General features: G+C 40.4%; 1 protein-coding gene across 5 annotated transcripts in view; it reads right to left on the bottom strand.

Annotated features, from left to right (window-relative positions):
• PDE5A (phosphodiesterase 5A) overlaps window positions 1-14,066 on the bottom strand; it is a 147,356-nt gene extending 133,290 nt beyond the window's left edge. Inside the window, exon 1 of one of the 5 annotated variants that reach the window (XM_047751695.1) lies at window positions 13,586-14,066. In XM_047751695.1, coding sequence (XP_047607651.1) covers window positions 13,586-13,707 — 122 coding nt within the window. In that variant the 5' untranslated portion in view covers window positions 13,708-14,066. The other 4 variants (XM_047751699.1, XM_047751698.1, XM_047751697.1 and 1 more) reach the window with 4 other exon arrangements.
• Window positions 14,067-14,355: the final 289 nt, after the last annotated feature.

Below are 14,355 nucleotides of genomic sequence, written 5' to 3'. Positions count from 1 at the left end.
TTCAGAAAAATAATGAGTAATTTTTTAATATACATAATATCTAAAATTCAAATTTTACTGAGCATCCCGTATTTTAGCTGGCCATGCTAGTCATTCAATATTCTGTTTTTCCCAACTGAAATTGTTGGCAGATAGACAACAAAGAAAAGGTAGCATACTAATGAGCTCCAGGATATCAAATCTCTAATACTAATTTTATTATCAAAAGAACACAAAAGGATCCTGTGTCCCACACTGTGATACTGTGTATGATAATTAAACCTTTTCAAAGCTCTTGGATTAATAATTTGAAACATAAAATTCTTTCTTAAGTCAAGGCTTTTTATTTTACTGTCAAAACTATACCATATATTTAATAGAGAAAAAAAACTGCAATATACTTATTAAAGTGAGATTGACTAATTGCTAGAAATTCTTGGGATTTACAAAGCACCAAGAGGCTGTTTTTTTTCAGCCATAAATCCTAAATTCTAAGCCATAATTTAGCATTTGTGACTAATGGGATTTGTGACCAGTGGCAAACAATTTTCTTCTTCTGAGTTTCAATTTCATCCTTTATAAAACAAGGAAAATACTGCCTGTTGTAACTTCTTCATGAATTGTGCCGATTGTCTTCAGCAGGGTATAAAGTCAAGGATACCAAATAGGGCAACAGGAGATAACTCTAGTTGTAGCTACAAGACGACACAGATGTGGGGCTGAACCAAGCACAACGTCTCTGGAGTTCATTTTCTACAGAGTACAAGTTCTTTATTGTAAAAAATGGGCAGCTGAATGAACAGGCCACAAAGCCATGAAGACGCCTATAACGGCTTACATTATCAACAGGCCAGTAGGTGACGATTATTAGGTCAACTCTGGTCATCTCTTTGCCTCTCGGCTTCCTCATTTTTAAATAGGAGAAAGGTTTCTTACTCCTTCATTCATCACAGAGTCAATGTTCGAGTCCAGTTAGAAAATGTGAATGGAGGCATTTTGAAATCTCTTTCATGTATTTAAGAATTTGCTATCTCCTATACCTTTAGTACTCATCCCACTGGAGACAGAGGGCTGGAGGAAGGAGCAATGGCTGTGTTTCCTCATAAAGTTCAGCCAAGAGGATCAGAGAAGATGAGAAAAAAAAAAAAGGTCATGTTCCTGGTAATACAAGCCCACAGGCTGAGTGGGTTTAACGTTTTGGAAACAGGCTGGCTACATACACCCAGAGTATTCAGAGTCCTTGGCTAAATGAAAAAAGGAAAGCAAAGGAAAGTCAGTCCTTGGCCAAAGCAGATATTGCAGATTGTAATTTTTTATAGAATCCTACTAGTTCTTCCCCTAAAAAAAGAGTTACATCATAACTCTAAAATTACATCCTGGCCATCTGAGCAAAAAGAACAAAATGAATATAGGTTCTACAGGTATTTTTACCCTCTGCCACAGGCGCTATTAACTCAGAGACTCTGCTTTCATATGCAAGCATGTCCTTGCTAACTGCCCTGCAATCGAAAGCAGAGTGGCTCTCTTGAAGTCTTTTTGAGTTGAATTAACTTTTACAAGGCTGTTAATGAAAGACAACAGGCCCTAGACACTTGAAATAAAGCCATGGCCAAGGGAAATGAAATAAAAATCGATGCCAAGAATTTATAATCAATGACAAGATCCTGATGTTTAACATCTCATCCAAATCATTCCTTCTCTCCTCACCAAAATCTGTTTTATTATCCTCCAGTCAGTTATTTCCTTCCCCATTTTATTACATAAAAATCCCTTACCTCATAAATGAGTTGTATCATATATCTTTTTTGAATGGGTGAATCAGATTGAGTTTTGTTTTTAAACATTTACAATATGTCTTACAGTAACTGAAGAAATCTTAGAAGGTACCAAAATCAATGTTGGGAGTTATTCCTCTCTCAGGTTAACATGAATGTGAATACCATCTGTGGTTTCAAACTTATAGATACCACAGATGCTGCTCAGGGCTCACTAACGGACCCTTCCCCACACTGAGCAAGTAAAGAACTTGATATTAATGAGATAGTAAGAAGTAAAGCCAATGGGAAGTTGTTAAGTTTCTTGTAAGTTATCATAAATGTGACTTGAATTTTAAATCTCAACACTTTTTTTTGAAAACAATGAATTCAATCAAAGGTTTACTGTCTTAATATTCTACCTTAGGGAAGACTTGTAGCTCACACTGTCCATGCAATGATGATTTAATACGAAAAAAACAGTGTCATGAGGAATAATGTTTAACCTATTTTGAGGGTTCTTTATAGCACTAACACCACTACATCTTCAAGACAATGTTTCAATGTGGGTGGAATGCCCTACAAAACTAAATGAGTTCATATACTATAAGGCCAGACAGCTAGGTACTAGCAGCTGCTGCAGGGAAGAGTGAGCTTGAAATTTCTAGTGACAAACATTTTGGGTCATTAGTAATACACAGAGGAATGAATACATTCATTTGTGAATGATTAAAAGAACTGAAGGAATTCTGGCAGGCAGGAAGACTAGGAGATAAACTGTCATTTTCTACAATGGTTGTAACAAAAGAGTTTATCTCATCAAAATTACACACACGGTGGAAATAAAGTGCTACATATTTCATACTATACATTCTATGTGCTCAAACTTTTTTTTGTTTTTTTTGTCTTTTTAGGGCCGCACCCTCGGCATATGGAGGTTCCCAGGCTAGGGGTCAAATTGAAGCTGTAGCCATTGGCCTATGCCACAGCCACAGCAATGCAGGATCCGAGGCACATCTGCAACTTACACCACAGCTCATGGCAACACCGGATCTTTAACCCACTGAGCCAGGCCAGAGATTGAACCTGAGTCCTCATGGATACTGGTCGGGTTCATTAACTGCTGAGCCATGACTGGAACTCCTAGGCACTCGTGTTTTTAAAGAAGATGAAAAATGTATAATTCTTAAAATGACAGACTCAAGTCAATAACTGAATTTAATGGTACCAAGCAAATAATATCTTTTTAATGGCTATTTAAATAGGCTCAAGTTTTGTATATCAGGTACACTTTGGTTCATACTTTACAAAACTTTTACAAATTGATTAGTAATATTCATTGAAAAAAAATTGGAGGTCACTATATGGCAATTACTCTGTTAAGAATGAAAACTTTCGGAGTTCCCGTCATGGCACAGTGGTTGACGAATCCGACTAGGAACCATGAGGTTGCGGGTTCGGTCCCTGCCCTTGCTCAGTGGGTTGCCAATCCGGCGTTGCTGTGAGCTGAGCTGTGGTGTGAGTTGCAGACGTGGCTCGGATCCCGCGTTGCTGTGGATCTGGCGTAGGCCGGTGGCTGCAGCTCCGATTCGACCCCTGGCCCGGGAACCTCCATGTGCCGCGGGAGCGGCCCAAGAAATAACTAAAAAAAAAAAGACATGAGATTGCGGGTTTGACCCCTGGGCCTTGAGCTGTGGTGTAGATGGCAGATGTGGCTCAGATCCCACATTGCTGTGGCTGTGGCCGGCAGCTATAACTCTGATTCCATCCCTAGCCTGGGAACCTCGTTATGCCGTGGGTGTGCAAAAAAAAAGCAAAAAGAAAAAGAAAAAAAGAATGAAAACTTTCCCCCCTTGCAATTTCTCAGTTTCTCATTTTCATTCAATATTATTACCTTTCACAAAAAGGAAAACTATAATTTGGAGTTTCTAGTCTATAAATTTTCCACTAATCTAGACAAGTCACAGCTTATTACAAATACCTGCTATCTAGAAATATTACATAGGATACGCAAAAATGTATTGACAGCAGAGGGGGATGCAAACTCCCATATGGCATTTCAAATATGATTAGCAAAAGGAATACACACACACACACACACACACACACACACACCTGTGTCCATAGGGACTCCATGCCGCAATTCTTTTTTTACTGAAGTTAAACACATTAAATAGTTCACTCATCTTAAAAAGACAGAAATCCCTTAAAAATACACATTCAGGAGTTCCCGTCATGGTGCATGGGAAACGAATCCAACTAGGAACCATGAGGTTGTGGGCTGGATCCCTGGCCTCACTCAGTGGGTGAAGGATCCAGTGTTGCCGTGAGCTGTGGTGTAGGCCGGCAGCAACAGCTCTGATTAGACCCCTAGCATGGGAACCTCCATACGCCCCGGGTACAGCCCCAAAAGGACAAAAAAAAAAACAAATGAAAAAAAACATATTCAGTATTCCAAATGCCCTGAAAGGGAAAAATAATTAAAATACTTTGTCTAGGTTTTATAGAATACTTCTTGGCATCTAGAAAAGAAAAAAGAAAAATTTGCAGTGTAAAATTCTGATATAAGCATAATTCTCATGAGTCAAAAACAAAATTACATAAAACCTATTTGTAGAGCAAATAGTTTAATGTGTTTTGTACTCTTGCCTAAAATAATGTAGCTTTGAATTATTCTTTGAAAATATACTGTACTTAGGGTATTTGTGTTCTAATACTAAAAATATAATTGCAACAGTCTAGTACCTAAATATTCAGCCACTCTATTTTAAAATGTGATTTGAGAGTTTCCACTTTTTATATTCTAAAAATTATATATAGAAATGAAACCCACTTGGGCAAAGTCTCTAGGCACCTCATTTAGTATTAGGCTTGCACATTAAAAGGCCTACAAGAAACTAACCTCTTCCTGAATTAAACTCCTCATAACATTAAATCTATGAGCCTTTGCTTTGCTTTGCTTCCATTAATATTGATACTGAACTTCAGTAGAGAATGGCCGTTAAGGGCTCTAGGTGAGACAGACTTAGGCTTCAACCCTAGAGTTGCTTCTTTCTAAGAATAAAATATCAGGTGTGTTATTTACTCTATAAAATGGAGATAATGGCATTGGGTCCTTAAGAAAAGCAAGGGAAATGATGCCTATTAACTGAGAGCATAGAATATGGTAAACAGTATTTAATATGTCATAGTTATTGTTTTTACAATAATTGAACATTAACTGGAGTATGTTTTCAAAAGCAACTGAATTTTTCTTGTAAAAATAAAAAGAATGGGAATTCCCATTGTAGCTCAGCATCCATGAAGATGCAGGTCGATCTATGGATCTCTGGCCTCACTCAGTGGGTTAAGGATATGGTGTTGTCATGAGCTGTCGTATAGGTCAGAGGTGCAGCTCGGGATCTGGCGGTGCTGTGGCTATGGGGTAGGCCAGCAGCCACAGCTCCGATTTGACCTGTTGCCTGGGAACCTCCATATGCTGTGGGAGCAGTCATTAAAAAAAAAAGACAAATAAAATAAATAAAAAAGAATGTATTCATGGATTTCTACAGAATAACTACATGTTAGCCATTTGTTTCTTCTTAAGCTCCTAGTTTAAAAGCACTAATTTCTCTATACAAACAGCGCAAAAAAAAAAGTTTTTTAATGTTAGCATTTTCTCAAATTGGAACTGAAAAAACATAGACTCCCTAGACCAATAACTATGCTTACATATGACATAATTTTCTGATTAATGCATAAAGATTAAGAGCAGAACATGTAGTTGATGAAAATCTGTATAAGAACATAACTTGTTTTTCTATTACTACTCAGAACTTAATTTTAAAAAAAAAGTTATAGAATTTGGGGGATGACTTTTCAAAATATCAAAGATAGAATAAAACTGACAATAAATGTGATAAAATATACAACTAATTACCTACAAAAAAACCATAAATGCTAATATTTCCATTTTATAGAGAAAGCAGATAAAGTACCTAAGGTCATACATACTCTTAGAGGTAATTATGAGGTTGAAGTTTAAATCTGTCCTACCTGGGGCCCTTAACCACCATAAATAGAAATAAATTTTGAAGGGTTCAGAACAGTGGTATCAACTAAACAGTGGTGCGAGCCTTTGGGGGGCTTTTGGAAATGTATATTGCTGTGATCCAATGCTCCTGACATTTACTGTCTGGGGCCCAGGGATGTTAAACATTCTATAATATATAATACATGAAAAGCTTCTCACAACAAATAATGGCACTATCAAATGCTGCATAGCATCCCCTTTAAGAAGCAACGGCTTAAATAAAAGATTAACATAGTATAACAGGGTATTAAATGAAACGGGAGATCTGGGACACCACCAAGTGATTCCTCCAATAATCTCTACTCTGATGTTACAGTAAGTAACATAACTATGTTTCTGGCATGGATTAGAAATGAATGCTACCTAAAGTTATTTAATATTTCCAAGTTTTCTCCAGCTATGAAAACATCTGAGAGGCTTACTGGGACCATATATATAAATAAAATGCGAACTGCTTCATATGGTTTTATATTCAAATTTGACGGACAGTTGGAACAGACATGTTTTGTAATTTTCCATGCATATACAACCACATGTATGAAAAACGTTCCTTAAAGGAAAACCTACTTATATCTGAAAGAAAACCTAATAACTGAAATCTATGCTATAAATATGTAAACTAATTAGTTCTGCAGCTTAGATAGGGGAGAGACTGGACTTGACTGGCATGTTTCAATCTGAGGTATGAGAAGCCCTGAGAGTCCAAAGCAAGTATGTTTTGAAGATCTGCATTTTTTCTATGGAAATGACTTAATTTTGTGTTTTTACACTAATGACAATTAAAACCAAAAGAAAAGGTGAAAGAAGTATACTTTAAATTACTGGGATGAACATCTTATAACCAAATACTATCCTGCAATTTTAGTGGTCAGGTTTATATTTGTGCTTACAATCACACTGCCACCCAACAGTTCTGGGATAAAGAGAAAATAAAAGAGATACATTTACTATGCAAATATGCTTCTAAGCCAATAAAACCCAAAAGCTGGTATACTGTGGTATAGGACTAAAAGCGTTGTGATTGTTAAGAGAGACCCAGTGGGAGAAATGAATCATCATAAGGCAATTGTAGCAAAGGCAAGCTGACCTCACCAGACCCCCATCAGGCAGTAGGGGCCATATTCACTTTGCAAGGGTGACTTAATGAATGCTGTCAATTTGCATTTGGCTAGGGTTTTATCATTTCATTCATAATTAACTTATACATTTATTTTGGTATTACAGTTGCCTAAGTAGCCTAAATACTACAATTATGATTAAATTAGACCTACTCTTAAGAATTCCGCATTTAACTAACATTAAAATAGGAGTCAATAATAGGTATGGCAGATATCTGGAACTTCTGGGTGCACTCACATCACTTTCTTTTGGGCCTTTCCCCTCCCCCACTGACACAACACACTATGGGTTACCTGCCCCAGCAAAGCAGTAAGACAATCCTATTCTTCTGGACACAATGATTGGTTCAGAGCAGGTAAGTGATGCAAGCAAAGCCAAATTAATTATGAGATGGACTGATATGGATAAGAAGTTACTTCTAAAACATCAGAAGTTTAAGATCCACATAAACTTGCCAAGAAGAAACTTCTCAAGCACACGAAGTAGGATGCCTGAGAATAAGGGCAACAAAGGGGAGGATGGATGGATGGATGGGTGGGTAGATGGATGGAGAGAAAGAAGGAAGGATAGATTAGGCAGGTATACAAACAGTAAGACAGAATCTTGACAAAATTATTTCATCAGGTGAATTTCACAGCCAAACTAATCTCCAAAAACTAAGATACAGGAAATCAGTAAGAATGTCTTTCTTTAACAGGGGAACATTAGTTAAGTTTGAGAAACAATGGATTACAAGATTCCCTCTAACTCTAAAGTCCAAAGATCATGTGTATGTGTGTGTGTGTGTGTGTGTGTTATTTCATCAGTTTAAAAAAAAAATCAAGATATTTTCTTATAACCTCAGCATATTCAACAGAAAACAGAAATGATTTTTTTTTAATAGTTATCACTAGGGATATATCAGATGGAGATCTTTTCTCTACTAAGTTTAGATGTAATAAAATTATTCAGGGAAGACAATGTGCAAATAGTTAATCTTACTTTACAATTCAGAATCAAGGGAAAAGTCTCAAAGAATACAGAAAGTAACAGTGGCACTTAAGACTTTAAAAAGCATGTTCACTGCAAACTATAAATAGAAGTTTGTATGTGTGTGTATATATATATATATATATATATATATATATATGAGCTTTATATTTATATATGTATGAGCTTTTTAAAAAAGCTTTTTACAATAATTATCAGAATACTTCTTATAAATGTAACACTTAGTTTGCTTTACCTGCCTTAAATATTTGGTTGGCAATAAGTATAAATTCCTACCAGTTAGAGAAAATGAATAAAGCACACCACAGAAAAAAAAAATATGATTCAAAATAAAATGAGAATACCAAGTCAGTAAATAAGATTACAGAGCTAAATATCAAACGAATGACTCATGTGGAAAGAGTTTCTTCAATTTTTATTCTTAGGTTGTAGTTCACAGGCACTTTTTTTTTTTTAAACCAAGAACCTGATTTAACAGATATACAGATATTCTCAAGGTCCCATCAATCAGCTATAACACTGATCAACAGAATCTATATCTGTCCAGCTAAACTAATCTCATAGGAAGTCCTGCAAAGTCAGTAGCTAGTCTGCATCATAAACTCAAAAATTAGTCATTTTTCAACTCTCCCCTATCAATCAACTGTGATTTAATTGCCCCGCAGTCCTTACCAATCCCAGGAAGGGTTTTTATCCTACAATTAGTCCTGAGAACAAAGAACAAAAACTCATACAATAGTTACAGGTTTAAGAAACTAATAGGTTGAAAAATATTTTGGGGATAAGTTAATAAATACCAAGTAGTTCTTTTTTTAGCCTTTTCAATTATGAAAAATCTTTCTCAAGCATTATTAAAATGCACAGGGAAGTTCAAGGAGTTTTAAGTTAATTCGTGTTTTCAAAACTAGAGGAAGGGAAGTATCTCAGTAATATATATTCTCCGTAATCAGACAAGGGTTAAGGTACAAACTTTACCAATATAACTTGTAAGCACTTGTGAATATTTTAAAAGAAATATTAGAGACCAGACTCAAATCATTTCTTTAGGAGAAACTATTTAAGAAGGAAACTTTGTTGTACAACATAATCAAAATGCCAAAAATTGCTCATTTTTAGGTACTAAGATGATCTAATGAAAATATTGGCAATTTTTATACACCTTCGTATCATAAACTGAGAAAACTACTGAATTGCACCACAAGCCTATTTAAGTTTGTGTCATACTAAGCAAACAGATTTGAGTTATTCATCTATGACTAACTGCTACTGTATTAATTCTACTGCAGTTTTAGGAATCATGATCCTGTATTATGGGTTCTAAAATGGAACTGAATAATATAAAGCCTTGAGAACTCTAGTGATAGAAGAGCAATGAGAAACATCATTTCAGGAGCTCCCACAGATCCTTCCAGACTCAAATCTAACCAAATTCAACCCACATGAGTACTTTTAGGGCTAGAAAAGGTGCTTGAGAGCTGGATATACGGACCCTGGTTACAACCAATACAAACATAAAAGAACATTACTGCACCAGAATTACCATAACAAAAATATTAGAACTAATACCAAAGCCAGGCTGAGTCAACATCCACAGGGTTTTATTATCTTCAAGACTAGTGACTGCTTAACAAAATATGCTTAAATCTTTGATACGAAAATTGTGAAAAGTTTATATTACTATATGATCTTGGAAACAGTAATTTTTAAGATTGAATAGCAATATTCATTTAACACTCATCAACTGACTTTAGGATAAGTTATCTTGCACATAAAAAGTTACAGCTCTTAGAGATGAGAAAAAAAATTTTAAAAAGAAAGAAAGAATCCCAAACATAGGACCTAGAACATTAACTAATTCACCACAGCTCTGCATTGTCAAATAAAAAGTCTATCAGAGCAAAACTACATAGGAGTGTAAAACTTCTGTTTCTGGACTTTGATCCAAGTAGTCATAAAAAGTTGTCCTTACTTAATATCTCCTATTTCCAGTATATGCCAAATAGTCTCAAGCTTTTGCCTAACACAAAACAAAGCAATAAAAAGTCAATCATATTACCCCTACAATATCCCACAATCACAGAGCTGATTAGTAACTAATGAAAGGTAAATTATTCTAACATGCTGTCAAAAGTAACAACAGCTGTTAAAGTGGCATTAGTACCAGAAAGTCTTTATCTGTGAATACATGACCATTAAGCCCTTAATGAACATATAGCATCTAGGCCTGTAGGACTGTCAAGTTTTCTACAATAGCAAGGGAGAGTTTTCTACTGGTTGTAGTCCCTAGTCTCAAATTAATTTTTATGTCAATAGATTACGACTGAAGTGGCATTTTCAAATTCACCTAAACGGGTTTTGACTGCCAAAAAGAACCTACTTCTGTGCTCAAAGCTATAGCTTTTAAGGAGGTGCTTAGCTCTGTATTTGAAGATAATTATAGGAAACAATTGTAATATAATGGCAATAATTACTTTCAAGGTTAACCAAAATTCACAGCTGTTTAAACAAGCCTTTAGGAGTACCAGAATCTTCCTTCTGTTCAATGACTATTACTGAGTGCAGATGAATCAGTCTAAGGATAGGATAGAGAAGCAAGCATTAATGTCAAACAACAATTAAAACAAATAAAGTAGAAATAGTTCTATCAACAAGGCCTGTCTACAGGTGCAGATGGGTCCAAATTTATTTCAAATCTTAAAACACGCCAAAGGCCTCTATAGAACTATTCTGTTTCACTGGTTTCCTGAAGCACATTCTACAGTACTCATTTTACACATACTAAGACTAGGAAAAGGAAAAAAAAAAAACCTAATGTGAGCTTCCCATTAAAAAAAAAAACAAAAAACCAAAACTTAGCTATGAAGTTACAGTGTCTGCAATAAGGTTTTACCACAACCAAGTGAATCACACTGGATTGAGCAGGTTGGCATTTTTATAATCAACTGATACCCAAACCTCTCATTCTTATTTCAGGTCTCCAGTTAATGCCACCAAATATAAGCTCAAACTGAAATATCGTTTCTTGAAAATCTCTGGCTACACACAAGTCTTAGATTATATTCCTCACATTGACAACTTTCAGCTCTTAGTAACTCCTAAAACTGAGGGCCTGCACTACTCTTGAATATATTACACTTTCGTTTTCCAATTTATACTCATTATAAACGCTTCTCTTAAGATTATATACACATGTATGTATCACAGAAAGTGTTCAGCCTATTCTCAACAACAATATAAAAACCCTGAGAAAAAAGCCTTTAATAGAGTCTCAGATGATCTAAAATTTACACTAAGCAGTGCAACTTTGAGAACTGGAATTTTAATCCTATGCGACTTGGGAGGAAAAAGTAATGTGAAAAGAAATGTAACTTAACTCTTTCCATTTATTTCACCAAAAAATGTTACTCTCAAAGTTTTGACAGGCTCTGAAAGTGAAGTGTTTTTATGTATGAGTTAAAAGCTACCGCCAAACAATCCCAAATGTACGTCTTCAAAGGGAGAGGGAAGAAAAAAGAAAAAGGATATTTATACTGATTTTAAAATAATTTTGTTCTTCCTTAATAATCTGCCCAAAGAACATCTCTAAAGAACACCCTCCCCAACACACACACTTAAAATATCAGCCCAGTTCTCCCACCCACTCATTCTATGCGCGGTAATTCTATAAGGGCGGAAGGGTGGAAGTGTGCAAGGGTGAAAGGAAACCGGGGACAGATGGCCTCAGAAGGGGTGACCTCTTAAAACTGTTAGCCTCAGGCAATCGATAATTCCAGACCTAGATGGTCTTAGTGCCTGCCTTACCCCAAACTCGCAGAAAAGTGCCCTTTGAAAAGAAACCACTTTGCATTCAGGGTTTATCCTCTGGTCGCTACAGATTTAGTATTTTTTGGAAGGCGAAAGCGAGGAAAAGGATTTTTAAAGGAGGGAGGAGCAATTTAACAGAAAATATACGATAGGTCCTCCGAAGCCATCGCCTCAGTTAAAAACCCCCTAGAGTGATCAAATCGACACCAACTCTGAATGTTCGTTAAAAGAAACAGATAAAAAGAGCTCCAACCAAGACCTAAAGGTAACACATCCTCAGGAAAGTCAAGGAAGACAAAAATGTCATACGGTCTATTTTCAATGAAGCATCGTCCCGCCGGCGTGACCCCGGCGCCACCACCCAGCACCGGGGCCCCACCGTGCCCCCGGGGAAAGTGGGAAGGCCAGGGGATTCTGAAAGAAGTACCTTGTTTTGTCTCCAAAAGGCAACATAGCAAAAGCGGGAAATTGGAGGTGCAGTGCAGGCGGCCTCTGCGGACCCTGGACTCCTGGAGGCTCCGGGGGCGACGACGTGCCCAGGTGAGGCCGGTGACTCGAAGCCCGCTCCCCTACCACCCCAGTCGCCGCGCCGCCGCCAGCCGCCGCCTGCTTGCCCCGCACTGCGCCGCCCCCTGGCGGGGAGCGCCCAAGCGAGAGGCGGCCGTGCGCCGGCGGGTAGGAGCCCAGCGCCCAGCCCCGGCCGGCTCCTCCACCATCACCGTCCCGCGTGCGTCTCCCTCCAGGCAGAGGCGGCCAGCACCCGCTGCCCCCAGTCGGCGACGGTGAAGTTCGGGCCCCTTCCCCCAAAGGAGTGCGTCCAGGAGTCAGCCTGAGTCCGCGCGCAGCAGCCTTGCCCGCGCCCTGGTTTCGCACCAACTTCTCAGGCTTCGAGGCACCCGCCCGCCACGCACTCTCCGCTCCACCCTCCTAGTCCCTGGGCTTCAGCCTCAATCCTCCTCAACTCTCCCTCGAGCGTTTCCCACGCGCGTTTCGACTGTCCGCTGCGCAGCCGCCTCCCAAAGGACAGGCTCCCTCCTCCCTTCCCTCCGCAGAAGCCGCCCCGCGCTTGGCTCCGGACCAAGGAGAGCTGACCTCTAGGGTCGCCTAGGGCCGCACGGGACCTGCCCGCCCCCCCAGGGTCTGCTCTTCGCCGCGCTTCCCCGGCGTCCTTTGTGTGCGCGCGGCAAACCCCACTGCTGAGCCCTTTCGGCGGCGCCGCCTTGCAAGCAAAAAGCAAAGGAAAGGAGGAGCGCGGGACAATCCGGGGACTGGAAGGGGGCAAACGGCGACAGCACTCACTTTGGAGAGGTTCCGGCATGTTGCTGCCTTTGGGCTTTCTCGTGGTCTCGCCCCTACCCGGGCTTCCCCGCCCCGCCAGGGCCGGGGCAAAGGGGGACGGGGGAGGAGCGGAGCCTCAGGGACGGCATTGGAGATGGTGCTTCCGGAGCTGCAGGGAAGGGGCTCAAAAACTGTTTTAGTTTCGCTAAGGAGATTTAGGGGAACCAGGAGTCTAAAGGGCTGGAGCAAGGCCCGTGAGCGCGGATGTAGGAAAATAATCTTGCTCCCAGGGAATATCAGGGCTACTGGGGTGGGGTGAGGTGGGGTTGGGGGGTCGGCAAGTACATTTTCGTATTTGAACTTTCGTGAACAAGTTAGATTGAATCCGACGCTTGGTTTTTCGACTGTACTCGCCTTAAAGTCGAGGTCTCTACCCTGTAACAGGATCAAGGACCTACTTCAAAAGCAAAGGGCCTGAGAGCGGAGGCTGTTTAATGGGTAACCACAGGGAAAATTCAATAGGGGAGAGAGACCAACCCCTGGCCATGCTCCATGCCCCGGCCGGGTCTTCCATGGGTCCTCTTCTTACCTGGTGGCTTTCCTAACAAAGTAAGAGAAGGTAAAGTCCCAGTGATCGTCCAGCCACGCTTCGACCGAGTCCTGGTCCCATTGCTGCTGCGGCCGCGCGAAGCCGGGGCCGGCCCGCTCCATGATCAGCGCGGCGCGTCTCTGCGGCTGGGCTGGCTGGTGCTGGTTTTCCACCCCAGCTGGGGTCCCTCCCTCGGAGGAGCAAGACTCTGTCTCGAGACCCTCCTCCTTTGCCCTGCTCCAGTCAGGCCGGCTTTCGGCGAAGCTGCTCAGGAACCGGGCCAGCCTTCTGCCGCGCCCCGCCTCTCCCAATCCTCACCGCACTCAGGTGTGGCGGGCGGGGCTGGGTGCAGCAGCCCCGCGCCTTCCCAGGGGTCTGGCCCAGACTGGCTCTCGAAGTCTCTCGAGTCCCCAGATTCCAAGGCTGCCGCGGCGGCGACTGGCGAGCTCTCCGGAAGCCAAGTGGCCAGAACTAGAGGAGGAGGCCACGCGGCCGCTGGGGTGCGCTGTGTGCTGAGCGGGCTTCAGAAGAGCGCGCAAAGGTGACTATGGGTGTGTTCGCTGAGGGTCCAACTCTAAGAAAGGGAAAGTCGCCTTGTGGGGACCAACCCCAAGCTCAGAAAGCAGTAGCTAGGGGGATTTGAGCCCGAAAAGTGAGAGGTGGTGATAGGACGCTTTTTCTTAGGCCTGAGAGAACAATCGTTGTCCCCCCTCGCTTTCCGCCAGCCCAGCGTGTGGCAGGAGCGGGTACCCACCTTCCTAGAAGGCCAG

The sequence above is a fragment of the Phacochoerus africanus genome, chromosome 10 (genome assembly GCF_016906955.1).
Source record: "Phacochoerus africanus isolate WHEZ1 chromosome 10, ROS_Pafr_v1, whole genome shotgun sequence".
Taxonomy (NCBI): domain Eukaryota; kingdom Metazoa; phylum Chordata; class Mammalia; order Artiodactyla; family Suidae; genus Phacochoerus; species Phacochoerus africanus.
Note: the sequence above shows the minus strand (reverse complement) of the source record. Positions and strands in the feature narration are given on the sequence as shown.